Raw genomic sequence first — 19,100 nt, forward strand, 5'->3', positions numbered from 1 at the left:
GGCAAAAGCCCTTCATCAAGAATGAGCCTTTTCCAGCACCACACTCTTGACTCTAATCTCCAACATCTGCAGTCCTCACTTTCGCCGAGTTAATTTATGCCTGGGAAACAATGTAACCTGAAAGGATTTAAGTAATCTGGCCAGTTTGCGATTTTCTTTTATATATCACTTAACTGTGATTATTTGTCTGTCTGTCTCCTATGAGAATGCGGCGGGGGTTGGGGGTTCAAAAATGTTTTGGCTTTTAAGCACAGATATGAATCAGATAACCAAGTTGTTTAGTGTTGTCCCTGCTAAAGTTACTTAATATTTAACAAATAGTTAAGTCTTTTGTATGAGGTACAAAACTGATGTCTGGAAGTTAATTGTTTGTGAAGTCTGAGATTGGTCATTTATAATTCTGGTTAAGAACCAGTAGTTACTGGTTCAGTTTTACTGTGTTACAAATACACAGGTAGAAAGGCCGTTTTGGTTCAGTTACCTGCCTCTGAATAGTAACACTGAACCTTTTCCTTCCTTCTTTTGTATTCAATTACCTTTGCAATGATGATTTGGAGATGCTGGTGTTGGACTGGGGTGTACAAAGTTAAAAATCACACAACACCAGGTTATAGTCCAACAGGTTTAACTGGACAGAGAACACAGGGGGCCAACACCTTCAACATATTCTGGATCAATGGTGTTGGAGGCCAGGTGCTAGCATGGTTAGAAGATTGGCTGTCTGGCAGCAAGCAGAGAGTGGGGATAAAAGGGTCGTTCTCAGGATGGCAGCCGGTGACTAGTGGTGTTCCATAAGGGTCAGTGTTAGGACCACAACTTTTCACATTATGCATTAATGATCTCGATGAAGGAATGGAGGGCATTCTAACTATGTTTGCAGATGATCGGGGGGGGGGGGGCAAGAGCTGCAGAAGGATTTAGACAGGTTAGGAGAGTGGGCAAAGAAGTGGCAGATGGAATATAACATGGGAAAGTATCAGGTCATGCAGTTTGGGGTTGGGGGTAGAAAAAATAGAGGCATAGATTATTTTTTAAATGGGGAGAAAATTCAGAAATCTGACGTGCAAAGAGACTTGGGAGTCCTCGTTCAGGATACTCTTAAGGTAAACTTGTATGTTGAGTTGGTAGTGCAGAAGGCACAATGTTGGCATTTATTCGGGAGGATTAGAATATAAAAGCAGGGATGTACTTCTGAGGCTTTATTAAGTGCTGGTCAGACTACAGACTATGAGCAATTTTGGTGCCTATACCTCAGGATGTACTGGCCCTGAAGCAGGTCCAGAAGAGGTTCATGAGAAAGATTCCAAGAATGAGGACTCTGGGTCTATACTTGATGGAGTTTAGAAGGATGGGGGTGGGGGGGGGATCTCAATGAAATGTACGGAATACTGAACAGCCTGGGCAGAGTGGACTTTGGGAAGATGTTTCCATTGGCAGGAGAGACTAGGACCAAAGGGCACACCCTTAGAGTAAAGGAAAGGCCTTTTAGAATGGAGATAAGGTGAAACCTATTCAGCCAGAGAGTTGTGGATCTGTGGGATTCATTACCACAGAAGGCTGTGGAGGCCAGGTCATTGAGTATATTTAAGAAAAAGGTAGATAGATTCTTGATTGACAAGAGGATCAAGGGTTATGGGGAGAAAGCGGGAGAGTGGGTTGAGAAACTTATCAACCATGATTGAATGGCGGAGCAGACTCGATGGGCTGAATGGCCTAATTTCTGCTCGCGTCTTATGGTCTTAAGGAAGGACATAAAATGTGTCTTTTTTAGTGACAATGTCCATGCTAAACCTCCACATGGTTATTTGAGTACAGCTGAATTAGTGATATTCCTGGTGAATGAAAATGGAAATGTCTTGTCCCTTGGCTTAGAAAAACCATGAAAATGGAAAGTAGGGTTAAAAGTATCCGAGCAGCAGAAACTCTCTACTCCAGCAAAAACAACAGATGTGGGATTTTACTTTTCAGACATTTTGAGGAAAACTGTATGTTTAGGGCATTCTGAAAAATGTTTGCCCGTTGAAATCTGTGTGGATATGGGATAAATAAAACAAAAAAAACGCAGATGCTCAAAATGTGAAACAACAGAAATTGTTGAAGAAACTCAGCAGGTCTGGCAACATATGTGGATAGAAAGTAGAGTTGATGCTTTGCATCCAGTGATGGTTCTTCAGAACTATTAGTAGCTAGGAAAAGATGGTATATATGCTGAAGACAGAAGTCAGCAAACAGGTAGAGGCAGAGCACAGAGAGAGAGAGAGAGAGAGAGAGAGAGCAAAAGACAGTTAGGTCTATGAAGGGATAGATAATGATAAGCTCAGGAGATAAAAAAGATTGTAATGGGGACTATAAGTAGATAAAAATGGGTTGCTGGTGCTGAAAGCAGCCCATGACGTGACATGACCAGGGGTGTGATAGTGGGTAAAAGGCATAGAGGAACATATTTAGGTTCAAAAACTATTAAACTTGACATCGAGTCCTGAAGGCTTCATGGCCCCCAAGTGGAAAATGAGGTGCTGTTATTCCAGCTTGCGCTGAGCTTTGTGGGACAACTGCAGCAGGCCTGAAATGGAAATATTGGCCAGGAAATACGGTAATGTGTTGAAGTGACTGAAAATTTGGTAACTGAAAATTTGGAGTCATTTTTGTGAACAGAATCTATGGGATAACATAATTTTAACAGTGCGACTGAGAACAGTTTAAGGATTGACCTTGCTGGTGAACATTAGAGAAAAAAGACCATCTAAGGTCAATGCAAATCATTAACGCCTGGGCTGCTTTACTGAAAAGGAATGCTTGTTCAAAGGAATTATTGGAAGAGAGGGCCTTTTCTGTAATTTGGAAAATAACTTTTCTCATTGATATGCTTTATAATTAACTGAGTGTGTGATCAAGTTTTTGCTTAAAGGAAAGGGGATTCTGTTAGTGGAATGTTAATTACTTTGTTCAGCTAAACAGGTGAGGGGCATTTTTAATTAGGTCCAGGTACAGTGGTAGTGCCTCTATCACTGAGCCAGGAGACCTGGTTCAAATCCCACCTGCTCCAGAAGTGTGTAATAATATATTTCTGGACAGACTGCTTAGAAAATATATTAATGCATTTATAGGGCTCTTGTGGTGCAGTGGTCCTACTACTGGACCAGATCGCCCAAGTTCAATGTCATCAGGTTCTCCTTGTAGAGGGCTCTGGCGCTGCAGTGATCGTGTCCCCATTACTAGGCCAGGGTTAAATTCCCACTTGCTCCAGAGGTGTATCATAATATCTCTGAACTGATTGATTAGAAAATATCTTCAAGCATTTCTGAAAGACAGGATTTTTTCACTGAGGTAGGAGGCAGGAAGAACCACATGTAAGTTTACATTCTGCAAACAAACCTGTTACCAAGGAAAGTAGTAAGGTCTCGTTCTACATTTCACCACTGGTCATAGAGTCATAGAGGTGTACAGCACGGAAACAAACTCTCTGGTCCAACTCATCCATGCCGACCAGCTATCCTAAATTAATATAGTCCCATTTGCACCCACACCCCATTGGACATGGAACCAAAATCTGAAGTAGTGCTCTTGTTTCTGCTGCCTCTATCTCACTGTCTGGCTGGATGGTTGTTGCCCACCTTGTGGTTGGCTGTCCCTTCACTGCTAGCTACAATTCCCACATCCCACTTGCTGCCCATGTTACAGTTCCACAGGTGCAAAGTCTAGAGTGTTAGATAGCAAGCCTATACACTTAGTAAGGTGAGATTATGCCACTTCATCCCTGCAGATTCAACAATACAAATGATGGAAGTCTCCAAGAATATATAGTCAGTCAGTGAGCAAGTTTATTTCTGTTCTGAAGAAGGGTCACTTGATCTGAAACATTAACGCTGCTTTCTCTCCACAGATGTTGCCAGACTAGCTGAGTTTCTTCAGCAATTTCTGTTTCAGCTCCTTATGTTATTTAAGTTTACTTGTTTGCACTGATGTCACAGGTACTGCAACTGCATGGCTGAGAGTGTACTCCCTGCACAAATTGGATTTGGTGTGAGTTATGACACCAGCAGTTCAGACTTAGATTTAAATGAATTCAACTTCATGGACATTGGCAGATTGGTCACAGCAGTACTGAAATATTCAGTTTCATAAATCACAAAGCTTTGGTTGAGCTGAGGCAGAGGCACAGCTGAGTGATGTTATGTAGTTATAAATTAGAGGTATTAGTGATGAAGCAGATATATTGTCAGAAATTGATCTCCGGGTCAGACAGAACACCATCGCTGAAAATCACGCTTGTGACCTTTCAGATGACGCACTGGAAAGGTGTTCCCTTGCATCATCCATCAGTACAGATATTCTCACCTCTATTGGTGCACTTGATAGTTTGGTCTGTGGGATACAATCTGATTAATGAGTCACTAACACAAGCCCACAGCTGGTGGAAGGAGAAGCTTTAGAGTGCTCTGACGGATGGAGGACTGCTAGAGGCCAAGCACCATATAGAAATGACTCTGTATCCAGCTATGAGTCACATGGCCAACCTGCAGAGAGAGGCATAGGAACAGCAGACAGGTGTACCAGAGATCCTCAGTAAACTGAAGTGACAGGTAGAAGAATCTTTCCATGTTCTCAATAATGTCCAAGCCTGCCTATTAGTTCTTGGACCAATACTGTGAACAATGTTCTTTTGTCACAACCTTTTCTTCCTTACCCCTTATATCACTTTTTCCCCAGTCCACTTTTATTAGATTCCCCTAGTGTGGAAACAGGCCCCGTGGGCCAACAAGTCCACACTAACCCTCTGAAGAGTCAACCCACTTCCCTCTGACTAATGCACCTAGCACTATAGGCAATTTAGCATGATCAATTCACCTGACCTGCACATCTTTGGACTATGGGAGGAAACCAGAGCAACCGTTGGAAACCCACGCAGACAAGGGGAGAATGTGCAAACTCCACACAGTCACTGAGGCTGGTGCTGTGAGGCAGCAGTGCGAACCACTGAGCCACTGCGCCACCCTTTACCAATGGGAAATTTGATCTGCCTTTTAAATATCTGCAAAGCAGTCGAAGGAGTACACAAATTAAGTAGTGATGATCACACTCCTCCCAACTGTGGCAAGGAGAAGCTATCCATGGTTTCAGATATGGGTTCCAGACCACAAGGTGGACTGGTTCATCAATCCTGGAATTGAAATTGTTTTGGCTGTTGGTGTCTCTTTGCCTGACTGAAAATCATATTTTGCTTCAATGTTCACAGTTTGGCTTTGGTGGAAAACAAGAGTTGGTGTTGGTTAGGAGTAAGATGAGGTAGGGATGTAGTTGCCAGCTCAATCCTGACCCCCACCCTCTGTCTGGCCTTACCCATCGATCCTGGTGTTTAAAGCATTGACCCTTCTCGACTCTAACCTGTTTACTTTTTTTTTCCTCAAGATATCAGCTTGATGTGAGATGCAGACGGATGTTTTGATGTAAACTCCGATCCACCGCCCAGTTCAACAGCCACTTTATGCCAGCCGCTCACTCACTAACTCTTCCGGGTCACTGCGGCAACCGGAAGGAGCTGCCAGCCTTGACCCCGGAAGCAGTATCTGGAGTGACCATAGCGGCGCCCAGGAGGAGCTGAGTTTCACTCGCGAGTTTAGCTGAACGCACTTTCTGAGCGGACTGATGGAGGGGAGAGAGTTTCTCGCCTCTCTTGGGGTGAGCCCTTCTATTAAGAGCATGATGGCTGCCGTTTGAAAACTTATTTGCAGGAAAGGAAGGAATCAGTTTGATTTTACTAGCCCAGCATCTATCAAATAAGAAAATAACGTGGAACTCCGCATGAGGAGCGTTTTAATGTTTTTTTTTGTTTACTCGGAGGTTTTAGCAGATGTTTTGTATGTTGATTTGTTATTAAACAGCAAGCATTATGGAGACATTAGTATATTTAAATTTCTACCCAGCAATTAACGAATGAACAGTTGAAGTAAAAACCTGTGTATTTTGTAACAAGCATTTTTCCATTTGTTTATATACATTTATATATACTTTTCATTGTGCTGTAGCAGTGACAGTGAAGTTAGGGGATTTTCCTTGTTAACCTGACGAATGGCGTTTACTAATTGAAAGATAACTACGTGTTTAATTGAATTCTCAATTTCCCACAGCAGCTGCATTTCTGAAGTTGACTGTTAAATGCATTGGGACACTTCGGTGTTGTGCACGATGTTAAGTAAATTCAAGTCTCTCACGACTTTTAAAAACGTGAATAAGCCATTCACCCTTCAAAATTATTCTGCCATCTAGTAAGACCCGACTCATCTGGTTGTGGGCTCAAATCCATTTTTATGCCTCTTCCCCCTATTCCTTGACTCCCTTGTTTTTCAAGGAACAGGAGAATCGACGTTTCGGGCATAAGCCCTTCTTCAGGACTTTGGACTATGGGAGGAAACAGAGCAACCGTTGGAAACCCACGCAGACAAGGGGAGAATGTGCAAACTCCACACAGTCACTGAGGCTTATGCCCGAAACGTCGATTCTCCTGTTCCCTGGATGCTGCCTGACCTGCGCTTTTCTAGCAACACATTTTCAGCTCTGATCTCCAGCATCTGCAGCCCTCACTTTTTCCCTTGTTTTTCAGCATTAAATAAATATAAAGTTTATTTAAGTAAAATAGATTCGATCAGATAGATAAAGACTTTTTTGATTTTTCAACATGGTGAGTGAAAGGGATACTGTGAACAAGATACAGTCAGAACACACAGGACCCAGAATTTCCACATGGTGAATTGCTATTATACCTAAAAAGATTGTGCTTGATAGCGGCTTGGATGAGCATTTTCATGTTAACTTTGTCATCTTTTTTGTTTATGAAATGGGGGAGTTATTACAACAAACCATGTTTTAAAAAAACTGGGTATAGAAATTCAAGTAGAGCTTCTCAAAAGGTTCTTGACTCAACAGTAGTTGCACACAAGAGGACATACAGAAATAACCAGTTATATTCTATCATCTGATTTTCAGTTAACTTGATTGGTTATCAAACAATTATTTTTGTGTGTTTAGAGCTGTCTTTACAGGAGAAACTAACTCATGCAGTCAACCAAGGCAGCAGATTATAGAATTAAGCCATTAGATACAGAAGCAGAATTAGGCCATTCTGTCCATCAAGTCTGCTCCACCATTCGATCATGGCTGATATGTTCCTCAACCCCCATTCTCCTGCCTTCTCCCTGTAACCCTTGATCCTATTACTAACCAAGAATCTATCTATATACTCAATGACTTGGCCTGCGCAGCCTTCTGCGGCAATGAGTTCCACAGATTAACCACTCTCTGGCTGAAAAATTCTTCTTCTCAGTTCTAAAGGATTGTGCTTTTGCTCTGAGGCTATGCTCTTGGGTTCTAGTCTCTCCTACTGGTGGAAACTATGTTCTTCATGTCCAATCTGTCCAGGTCTCTCTGTATTCTGTAAATTTCAGTGAGATTCCCCTTTATCCTTCTCAGCTTCGAGTACAGACCGAGTCCTCAACTGCTCCTCATATGACAAGTCCTTCCCTGGGATCATTCTTGTAATCCTCCTTTGGACCTCCTTCAAGACCAGCACATCCTTCCTCAGATACAGGGCCCAAAACCGTTCAGAATATTCCAAATGTAGCCTCAGCTGTACATCTTTTATTCTAGCCCTCTTGAAATGAATGCGAACATTGCATTTGCCTCCAAAATTGCCAAATGAACCTGCATGTTAACCTTGAGAGAATCATGAACTAGGACTCCCAAGTGCCTTTGCACATCAGATTTCCTTTTTAATCTTGTTAACCCTATGCAAATTAGTTTGTGACTTGGGTAGTAATCTAGAGACTACTACCTTTTGGTTCTGCTTTCGATTTAGCTCCAAGCTGCTTGTTCTCCTCGGCAGAACCCCTTTCCTGTTATCCCTGGAATCTACATGGAACATGATAGTTGAATCTTCCCCTCTCAACCAAGTTCCTTTGCAGCCCAGATGAGATATCTTGAATCCAGGCACAAGGCAGGCAACATAGCCTTTAGGACTCTTGTTCCTGGCCACAGAGAACAGTCTATTACCCCGACTATACTATCACCAATTACAACTACATTTCTCCATACTCCTCCCTATTGAATGGCTCCCTGTACCATGATGCTGTGGTCAGTTTGCTCATCCTCCCTACAGTCACCATTCTCATCTACACAGGGAGCAAGAATCTTAAACCTGTTAGACAAACTCAAGGGGTGAAGATCTTTCAGCATTTCCTCCTGGATCCTTCTACCTCTCTCGCTCGTAGTTACACCTCCCTCTCCCTGATCACTGACCGAATTTGAGGTAGTTAATCTAAGGTGTGTGATTGTCTCGTAAAACAGTGTCCAGGTAACTCTGGGGTCTAGATTAGAGTGGTGCTGGAAAAGCACAGCATGTCAGGCAGCATCCGAGGAGCAGGAAAATCGACGTTTCAGGCAAAAGCCCTTCATCAGGAATAGTTGCCCGAAACGGCGATCTTCTTGGTCCTCGGATGCTGCCTGACTTGCTGTACTTTTCCAGCACCACTCTAATCTAGACTCTGGTTTCCATCATCTGCAGTCCTTGTTTTTACCATCCAGGTAACTCAGTCTCCTCCTGATGTGTCAAATGTTCAAAGCTGACACTACAGCTCATCAATACTAAGTCAGAGTTCTTCAAGCAACCAACACACTCTACAGATGTGAGGAGAAAGTGAGGACTGCAGATACTGGAGATCAGAGACAAGAATGTGTTGCAGGGAAAGCACAGCCAATCAGGCAGCATCCGAGGAGCAGGAAAATCAAAGTTTCGGGCATAAGCCCTTCACCAGGGATGAGGCATGTGGGCTGCGGCTAAGAGATGAATAGGAAAGGGGGTGGGGTTGGAGGGAAGGTAGCTGAGAAAGCGATAGATGGATGAAGGTGAGGGAGAAGGTGATAGGTCGGAGGGTGGATGACGGACAGGTCTGGAGGGTGGTGCGGAGTTGGAGGCTTGGGGCTGGGTTGATGTGGGGGGAGGGGAAATAAGGAAGCTGTTGAAATCCACATTTGTGGAGTGTGGTTGCAGGCTTCCAAGGTGGAATATGAGGCGTTCTTCTTCCAGGCATTGGGTGGTAACAGTTTGGTGGTGGTGGAGACCCAGGACCAGCATGTCCTTGATGGTGTGGGAGGGGGAGTTGAAGTGTTCAGCCATGGGACGGTGGGGTAGGTAGATGCGGGTGTCCCAGAGATGTTCCCTGAAGCGATCTGCAAGAAGATGTCTTGTCGCCTCGATGTAGAGGAGAGCACACCGGGTGCAACTGATGCAGTAGGTGACATTGGTAGAGGTACAGGTAACTGTCTGATGGATGTGGAAGGATGTCTTGGGGCCTTGGGTGGAGGTGAGGGGAGTAGTGTGGGTGCAGGTTTTGCACTTCCAGCGGGTGGCAGGCAAAGGTGCCAGGAGTATGGTGTGGGCTGGTGGGGGGCATGGACCTGATGAGGGAGTTGCGGAGGGAATGGTCTCTCCGGAATGCTGATAGGGGTGGGGAGGGAAATATATCTTTGGTGGTGGGGTCCTTACGGAGGTGGCGGAAATGGCGGAGGATGATGCAGTGTATATATGGAGGTTGGTGGGGGTTCTGTCCTTGTTGCTTTGGGAGGCGTGTGGTTCAAAGGTGGTGACGCGTGAAGTGGAGGAGGTGCACTGGAGGGCATCGTCAACCACATTGGCAGGGAAGTTGCAATCATGGAAGAAGGAGGCCATCTGGGACTTTGAGGTGGGATTGGTCATCCTGGGAACAGATGCGGCGGAGGTGGAGGAATTTGGCATAAGGGATGGCGTTTTTACAGGTGGTAGGGTGGGAGCAGGTGTAGTCTAGGTAGCTGTGGCAGTCATTTGCGGCTTGTAGTAGATGTCTGTGGTTAGTCAGCCACTGGAGACAGTGATGCAGAGGTCCAGGAAGGGGAGGGAGGTGTCGAGGATGGTCCAAGTGAATTTGAGGTCAGGGTGGAAGGTGTTAGTGAAATTGATGAACTGTTCAATCTCCTCGTGGGAGCATGAGGCGGGGCCGATTCAGTCATTGATGTAGCGGAGGAACGGGGGGTGAGGGGGTAGTGCTGGTCTAACTGCGGAAGATGGAACTGTGCCACGTATCCGACAAACAGGCAGGCACAGCCGTGTCCCATGCGGTTGTCCATGGCTACCCCTTTGGTTTGGAGGAAGTGGGAGGATTGGAAGTAGAAGTTGTTGAGGGTGAGGACCGGTTCAGCCAGGTGGATGAGAGTGCCCGATTTTGTGGTCGGGGTGGAAGGTGTTATGAATTTGAGGTTGGGTCGCTCCCCTTCCTGAACCTCTCCATGATAACCTAATAGGTGCGAAGTGTTCATTGGTTAACAAATTCCTTAGGCTCTACAATTTTTAGGGAAAAAAGTTTCAATGCATAGCTCATTTAAGCAATAATGAACAGAGGTCTAAAAATCAAAATATCTCAACATTTATATGTATGTTTTAGGACTTTAAAGAAGTCCTTTTAGAAGATTTATAAGAAAGTCTTCAAATTTCAGATAGATGGGAGTGATTATGAAGCATTGACTTCATTAGTGTCAAGATGTAATAAACAGTGAAAAAGAGATGATCACACATAATACTGTGTTCTGGCTTTAGTGTTATAATGCCCTCATTGAAAAGTCAATGGTTGTAATAGAATCAATGCCAGTTTATTACAGTGCGAATCCTTGGTTGATTATTTCTTTGTCACCATTTCTAGGTCAGCTTGTATACTAAACAGGAATCTGGTCTTTGCGGTCATAACAATCTTGTGATTTTTAAACATTTGTCCTTTCAGAAAAATAATAACATTTTGACATTTTAGAAATATGCTTCACATGAACCATCTGCGTATATCCTATTTTTTTGAGCCTGTAATTTGGATAACTTAAAAGTTTATGCCATAAGAAGTAATATGATAAAGGTTTTTACAGTAGAAAATAATTTCTTGAAAGTGCAGTCTGTTTATAACTGTTCATGAATGTGATGATGTGAAGATAACTTAACTTATCCTTGTCATTTTAGGCTGGTGGCCTGGCAGGAATGTGTGTGGATCTGACACTCTTCCCACTGGATACCATAAAAACCAGACTACAGAGCCAGCAGGGATTCTACAACGCTGGAGGGTTCCGTGGGATTTATGCTGGTGTTCCTTCTGCTGCCTTAGGGTCCTTTCCTAATGGTAAATTCCTGTTAATCTAACTCCTGCTTTCATCTGGAAGTCTTTGAAAATATATGGTCACAGAGAATATCTAAATTTTTGTAATGTATGTGTAGAATAGAGCATTTTAAGTACTTTATTTTAAAGGTGTTCCTTCTAAATTGCTGAATGTTGTGTTAAATTTTTAATCTTTCTGTAGTCTAAACAGACTAACTGTCTTCAGTTTGAGGACATTAAGATGAGACCATTTGGGTGTCACATGCTTCCCTTACCTGCTAAACAGACCTTTCCACCTCAGCCCTTAACATGTATCTTGTAGCTTGACTCCTCCTATTCCATCATGGTCTCTTCAAGCTGATCTTGTGTATGAGATCCACTCTGTTTCTATTCCCATTCAACTATTTACCACCTGACTTCCCTTCTGAGGGCTCACAATGGTTGAATTTTCTCAGATACTGTCACCCTCTCTTTCAAGTATGCTGCCATCCCTCACCTTCCCAAAAAAAGCAGTCAAGTTTTAATGTTTTTGCAAACTGCCACTCCATCACTAGCCATCCTTCCCTCTCCAAAGATGTTCAAAATGGCGCCGGCATATTAAATAGTGCTCCAGACTGGCATCATCATTTTCTCTATCTACTTTTTGTCGTTTTTCTTTTTCTTTCTCCTTTCTTCTTCATCTTCGAGGCCAAAGCAGTTTTGGCTGGCCTGTGGCTGCAGCGTTTGCAGCATGAATCAGGACTCCTGATGGCCTGGTGGTGAGGCATGTGGCCTGGACTCCTGGTAGTGGGGCGGTGGAAGTAGTAGCAGCAGAGCCGGGATCTCTGTGGCATCAGTGTTGTCATCGCTGTTTCCGGAGCGGGACTCTTTGATGACTGGAACACCGGGCAGAAGCGCTGAAGCTGTGCTTGAGACCCCAATTTCAACAGAAGATGAACTCTTATATAAGTAATTTCTTTCCATCTTTATTGTAACTCAAATGGCGCCGGATTGTGGCGGCAAAACACTTTTCACAGCATTTTCAAGATATGCAACAATAAATCATTCATTGATTCATTCAGATATTCGTACCGTCTAATTTAGTGTCTGTCCCTTTTTTTCTCATTTCCATGTCTCATTGTGTTATTGCAATATAACAGTCTAAATTAAGTCATACATTGCAACTCTGATTGCTGTGCACTCATTTCTCAACCTCTCTGCAGCTTTTGCCGTAGTTGGCCATGCTAGCAGCACCTTTTCCTCTGATGTCCAGCTGAGTGAAATGACCATGCTTGGGTCCATTCTTCTCTGTGCAAGGACAGCCAGAGAATCTCCTACAATAGTTTCAGTCCCAGTCCTCTCACACCATTGTCTCTGGGGTCTCCTAGCCAACTGTCTCCCTTTTAGTTTTGAATTGCATCTGCTCCTTAGCGACTTTATTCATAATTCTTTCAGGTTTTGTGTATATTAATATCATTCAGCTTTACTTTAACACCACTACTCTTGGTCTCCTCTGCTGTCTCAGCATCACAAAGTTCTGTGATCTGGATGTACCACAATTTTCTTAATTTAAAGTTTTGTTTTTTCTTTTTCCCTGTGTGACGAGAGTGTTGCTGGTGGCCAGCAACTTTAATGCCTGTCTCTAGTTGTCCTTGGGATGGTGGTGTGAGCTGCCTTCCTGAACCCTTGCTGTCCATATGCTGTAGGTTGACCCACAATTTCTTTAGGGAGGAAATTCCAGGATTTTAACTCAGCAACTGTGAAGGAATAGTGATATATTTCTAAGTCAGGATGGTCAGTGGCTTCGAGGAGATCTTTCAGGTGTAGGGTTCCCAGGTAGCAGTTGCTTTTTCCTTTTCAATGGAAGCGGTTGTGGATTTGGCAGTTGCTGTGTAAGGATTCTTGGGTGAATTTCTGCAGTGCATCTTGTAGATAGTACACACTGCTGTTACTGAGCATCGGTGATGGTGGGAGTGGATGCTTGTGAATATCGTGCCAGTCAAGCAGACTGCTTCGTCATGTTTAGTGACAAGTTTCTTGAGTATTGTTAGAACTGCATCCATCCAGGCAAGTGGGAGTATTCCGTGTCTGTTTCAGTCCTGTATGAGCTGAAAAATGTGTTGCTGGAAAAGCGCAGCAGGTCAGGCAGCATCAAAGGAGCAGGAGAATTGACATTTTGGGCATAAGCCCTTCTTCAGGATTTCTGAAGAAGGGCTTCTGCCCGAAATGTTGATTCTCCTGCTCCTTTGATGCTGGCTGACCTGTTGCGCTTTTCCAGCAACACATTTTTCAGCTCTGATTTCCAGCATCTGTAGTCATCACTTTCTCCTCAGTCCTGTATGACTCCATTACTTGTCAATTTAGATGGTAGACAGGCTTTGGGGAGTCAGGAGGTGAGTATCCATATAGCCAATGTAGCCAATCCATATGGCAACTTCAGTTGAATTTCTTGTCAATAGTAACTCGATGTTGACAGTTACCATCTCCATTGACTATCAAGGTATAGTTATTAGATTGTCTCTTATTAGAGATGGCCAGTGCCTGGCACGTGTGGCATGAATGTTACTTACTACTCTAGCCCACGTCTGGATATTGTCCAGAATTTGTTACATTTGAACGCAGACTGCATTCACAAATGATGCTGAACATTGTACAATCATCAGCAAACATCCCCACTTCTGACCCTCTAGTCGAGGGAAAGTTATTGATGAAGCAACTGAAGCAGGAACTCCTGGAGAGATGTCCTGGAGCTGAGATCACTGACCTTCAAAAAAGCGTGACCATCTTCCTATGTGACAGGTATGACTCTGACTAGTGGAGAGTGTTTTCCATGATATCCAATGATTCTAGTTTTGCTAAGGACTTACAGACCACTACCAGCAATTCTGTTCTTTTTCCTAAATTTCAACTTCCACTCTGAACACTGGAAAAATAGATTTTGGAGGTAAGTTAGATGAGAATTAAAAGTATTAAATCTTATTTGGAAAATATTCTAAATAATCCATTTTGAAACTAGTTTCCAGTCCTTTGTATCAATAGACTAGCATTTGCTGGGTACAAATTAATTGGCAAATTTACTACGTTGCAACAGTGACAGCATTTCAAAACCAATATGCAAGGTGGAAAATAAAAACCTTCACGAAGTTGAGAGGCCAGGCTTTATGATTGTTTTTGTTGATTGCGAAACATACTCTTAATAATAATGTCATACAAGGTGGTAAAATATATGCTTGTATATCATTTTTTAAATGGGGATGATGTCATCCAATCTCCATTTAAGGGTAGACTTGACACAGTATGTATTTTGCATCATATAGAGACACCTAAAGGGAGACAGTGCTGAAACAGTGCGGAAATGCATGCCATTTCCGTTTATATTTATTTGTTCCTTTCAAGGTTGTTGTCTTGTTTAAACACAGAATCATAAATGGTATTTTTGCCGTTTTGGGCAAAGTGTATGAAAGAAATTTAACTTATCAGTAGTTGATCTAACTTTTTAAAATCTTGAATTCAGGTTTTTTCTCTGTTTAGAACAATATTGTAAAGCCTTTTGCATAACTCATAATTTGTTGGCTGAAACCTTGACGTAAATCCAAAAAATATGAATTCCTAAGAACAAAATGAAATAAATTTGCAAAAATGTACGCATTTCATAAGGAGATTTAGTCATGCCGAGGATCAAGAGTGCAAAAACGGTTAATGTTCAGTTGATGCTGTACATTTCGATGGGAATAAGCATGAAATGGTATATAATCACACTTCTTTCGTAAATTTGTAATAGAAATTCATCAACTGGCCCTAGCCAAGTCACCTAATTTTAGTGTTCACAAAATGGTATGGTAAGGCTTAAAGATGTAATTGTTTTTAAGTTTTAAGTACATGTACCTTGTTTGCTTTTGTTTGTTCTGTTCACTTTATTTATTGATAGAACCTTTGACAGGAGTGCCACAAACTAGATGCTTTTCGCAAGGTGCACCAAGTCTTTTAATGCTGTACGTAGCTCATCGATATCATAACTCCAAACTTAAATATTCTTAAATAAGTAGCTGCTAAAGATTTGCAACTAAACACTGAATGGTTCTGTCACTCATTAGCTATATCAGCACATAGGAATAAAGTTTAACATGGACAGTCTACTGGAAAATAATTTGTTGGTTACCTTCAAATGTCATGAGTCCATCAGCTAACAGTTTGGATCAACAATTAGATTTTCACCCATGAAACAAAGGCAAGTTTTCAGCTCCTCAGTAGTGATTAGCTTGCTTAATTAACTTTAAAGGTCAGCAGTTACAGTCGACTTGTTAACTTAAACCAATATTCACCGAACTTTCTTTTTCTAACAGCCAGCATTAAATTTAAAAATCTATAAATCAGTGTATTATTTACCTAAATGAGCAGATTGATGCTCACTGATCATTTGAATGTTAATTGATTACTGAGCCTGAAGTTGATGCTTTGTCTCGAGTAAAGCTGGTATTAAAGATAGCTAATTTTGGTGAAGCATAATCAACTTTAATGGCAATTGTAGGTAATCACATGACTTTATATTGATTTCCACCATTATGTGAGCAATCCAATTGTTTTTGTTGATTGTGAAACATGCTTTTACTAATAGTGTCAAGCAAGTTAGTGAAATGTGCCTTTCTGTATCATTACTTAAATGGAGACAATGTCATCTTCTGTCCATTTAAGTGAAGGAGTGGAGCTCTGGTCTAATTTTAATTTTAAAATACAAACATGTAGCTTTGCTGATTGGAAATTAAGTTACACACAGATGTGCTGATCAAATTTTAATGTGCAAGTGAAAATTCCTTCTTAGAAATCACTGGTGAATAAATAGATTTTTCTGTCCAGAAATTGATTCATTTGGAGGAAAACTGGGGACCATGTGGTTCTCTTCTGGATGTGTTTATGGGTATGCAGATGAAATATTATTGAATGTAGTTTCCATACTTCTGAGAGTTTGTTATTGCTCAAGATTGGGCAAACCCATAGAAAATATTGAAGAACTTCAAGTTGGATCATTATGCCTATGTCTAGGCACCACACTCCCGGAGAGATATGAACACTTCGGATATGCTTCAAGAGAGATTTACCAGACACGCTCTAGCAGTGAGAGATTGTATTTCCGCTATCCTTTTTTTGTTGTTGTAAAACACAGTCTATTAATTTAAATGCATATAATTTTTTTCTTTGCAAAGTCGCACTTGCACAGTAACATCAGACTGACTTGAACTCAGCCTATATTGGAATTTTGTTGTAGTGTCATTCAGGGAACAGTGGTTATCCAGGTTGAGTGGGGACGTTGGGATGTTGTTCTTAGAGTAGAGAAGATTAGCATAGCATTTGACAGAGCTGCTGAAAATAGAGAAATTAAAGATAGGCTGTTTCCGCAAGTGGAAAGATGGAGAACTGGAGGATACAGATTTGAGATGATTGGCAAAATACATGAGAAGTTGAAACTTTATTGCTGGAACAGCACAGCAGGTCAGGCAGCATCCAGGGAACAGGAGATTCGACGTTTCGGGCACAGGCCCTTCTTAAGGGCCTGTGCCCGAAACGTCGAATCTCCTGTTCCCTGGATGTTGCCTGACCTGCTGTGCTGTTCCAGCAATAAAGTTTCAACTTTGATCTCCAGCATCTGCAGTCCTCACTTTCTCCTCAAAAATACATGAGAAAAACTGTACATGCAAAAAAAATTGTTGGAATGATTCAGATTTCAGTCATTGTCCTCAAAAGAATGAGGATAAATATTTGAAGGCAAATAAAGAAATCCTTTGATTTTGTGAAAAAAATTCAGCATGTGGGATTAGCCAAATTGCTGATTCAGTCTTGATGGATGAACTGGTTTTCTATGCTGTATTATTCTACAATCAGTTAGTCAGGATCAGTGCAAATCAGGTGTCTCCAATCTTTTATGTTGGTAAACAAATCAACATTCTTTCAAAAAGCTGACCCTATCCACATACCAAATGAAATACTACAATGAATTTATGCTATTTGCACCTGATTGTGAATCTTCAAGGATGATTATTAATTGCTTATTTTAGATGCCAGAGTGCTTGAGCAACTTTTTTTTAAAAAAAGTATTTAAAATACTTTAAACTGACCGTGCAAATTCAAGTTATTTTAAAATTGGGCCCAGGTGATGGATTAATCGCTACCTAAAAATGCATGTGTTTTTGTAGTAAACTATTTTCAACTCTGTTAGTAAACTTCTATTCTTGAATTATAGCAGCATTTTTTATTGTAAGAAGGAAAGTGAACAAATAGACTCATAGAGATGTACAGCATGGAAACAGACCCTTCGGTCCAACCCGTCCATGCCGACCACATATCCCAACCCAATCTAGTCCCATCTGCCAGCACCCGACCCATATCCCTCCAAACCCTTCCTATTCATATACACATCTAAATGCCTCTTAAATGTTGCAATTGTACCAGCCTCCACCACATCCTCTGGCAGCTCATTCCATACACGTACTACCCTCTGCAAGAAAAATTGCCCCTTATGTCTCTTTTATATCTTTCCCATTTCACCCTAAACCTATGCCCTCTAGTTCTGGACTCCCTGACCCCAAGGAAAAGACTTTGTTTATTTATCCTATCCATCCCCCTCATCATTTTGTAAACCTCTGTAAGGTCACCCCTCAGCCTCTGACGCTCCAGGGAAAACAGCCCCAGCCTGTTCAGCCTCTCCCTGTAGCTCAGATCCTCCAACCCTGGCAACATCCTTGTACATCTTTTCTGAACTAAAGCAATAACGCTTTTAAAAATATTAAATGGTTGCGCTAGTTTGTGAATTGTTGTAGTTATGTATTTTCAGTGGCGATATGAAATGATAGCCCTTAATTGTTCATATTTTTAAAAGGTATGCATTTTCATGTGAGATATTTGCTACATTCTGGGTGTTTTTTTTAAACAGATTTTTATCCTTAAAAAGGCATTTTGATTCAATATGAGAAGCTTAATTCTCAGCAGACGCTTTTGAAAATGGACTTCAAACTAGATTGCAGTGAAATTGAGAAGGACTTTGTTGTACATTTGCTTGAACAATTGGTTAGTGCAGTGTTATTTATACTCAACTTCTGACAATACCCAATTAATTATGCATTTTTCACTTTTTGTAGATGAGACATTTCAGACATTTTCCATTTTAGGCACAGTCAATGGAATTGTGTTTTTCTTAAAATGCACATTCTAACGGTTAGTTTTACTTCAAAGGCTAGAGCTCATTCTTGTGTTTTCATACTTCTTTTCATCAGCAAAATCTCCAATCTCTTATTTAAACCATTTGAACAAGTGTTATAAAATATGCAATCACTCAGTCTCTCTCATGCTATTTGTCTCATTGTACCCTAGTCACAACCACTCTGTCACAAAACTAGGAATTGTCTTTGCTAGCAAGGTTTACTTTAAAAAAAAATTTATAGACCATAGGTCATTACTAAAGTGCTTCACATAGTTTGAAAATTAGCCACCATGTATGGAATATATATTATATAGTATATGTACACGTTCCACAAACTGCAACGAAATAAATGATCAGTTAACCTATTTGAGATTTTGACTGTGAATGTATATTGACCAGGACATTAGGACAACAACCCTCCTTTAAATTGTTTCATGGGATCTTCTATGTTCAGCTGAGAAAACAAACTGATTTGAAATTTCAACACCCAAATGATAATGCAGCATTGCTATAAAAATTCTGCAATGTATGTGCTCACCAGCTTCTAATTGAGGTAAAAGGGCTACAGAAGGCAAACCTGGATCAAGGAAATACATGCTAAAAAAAAATGCATTGATTCCACATGGCAATTGTATGTTATCCCGGAATCCAAGTTGACCTCAAGTTGCTGAAAATATCTTGGTGCATTCTTGTGATTCTGTTCCATGAAGCAGTATTTCATGTTGCTGACTGGAAGTGAATTTCAATTAATGATGTGTAGTTACTTC

The 19,100-nt window shown here is 41.5% G+C and overlaps 1 protein-coding gene and 1 long non-coding RNA gene across 8 annotated transcripts in view; one reads left to right on the plus strand and one right to left on the minus strand.

The window, feature by feature from the left end:
- LOC122559067 (uncharacterized) overlaps positions 1-5,456 on the minus strand; it is a 29,297-nt gene extending 23,841 nt beyond the window's left edge. For both annotated transcript variants that reach the window (XR_015759416.1, XR_015759415.1), the window contains exon 1: positions 5,386-5,456. This is a non-coding gene — a long non-coding RNA (uncharacterized LOC122559067). The remainder of the gene's footprint in view (positions 1-5,385) is intronic.
- Positions 5,457-5,564: 108 nt separating this feature from the next.
- slc25a26 (solute carrier family 25 member 26) overlaps positions 5,565-19,100 on the plus strand; it is a 203,286-nt gene continuing 189,750 nt past the window's right edge. For 4 of the 6 annotated variants that reach the window (XM_043708292.2, XM_043708297.2, XM_043708301.2 and 1 more), the window contains exons 1-2: positions 5,565-5,679; positions 11,030-11,186. In XM_043708292.2, coding sequence (XP_043564227.1) covers positions 5,647-5,679; positions 11,030-11,186 — 190 coding nt within the window. In that variant the 5' untranslated portion in view covers positions 5,565-5,646. Of the gene's footprint in view, positions 5,680-11,029; positions 11,187-19,100 lie in introns of those variants that run through there. The other 2 variants (XM_087994419.1, XM_043708302.2) reach the window with 2 other exon arrangements.

The sequence above is a fragment of the Chiloscyllium plagiosum genome, unplaced genomic scaffold (assembly GCF_037043375.1).
Source record: "Chiloscyllium plagiosum isolate Xiang-an unplaced genomic scaffold, Cpla_swu_hap1 HiC_scaffold_14, whole genome shotgun sequence".
In the NCBI taxonomy this organism is placed as follows: Eukaryota; Metazoa; Chordata; class Chondrichthyes; order Orectolobiformes; family Hemiscylliidae; genus Chiloscyllium; species Chiloscyllium plagiosum.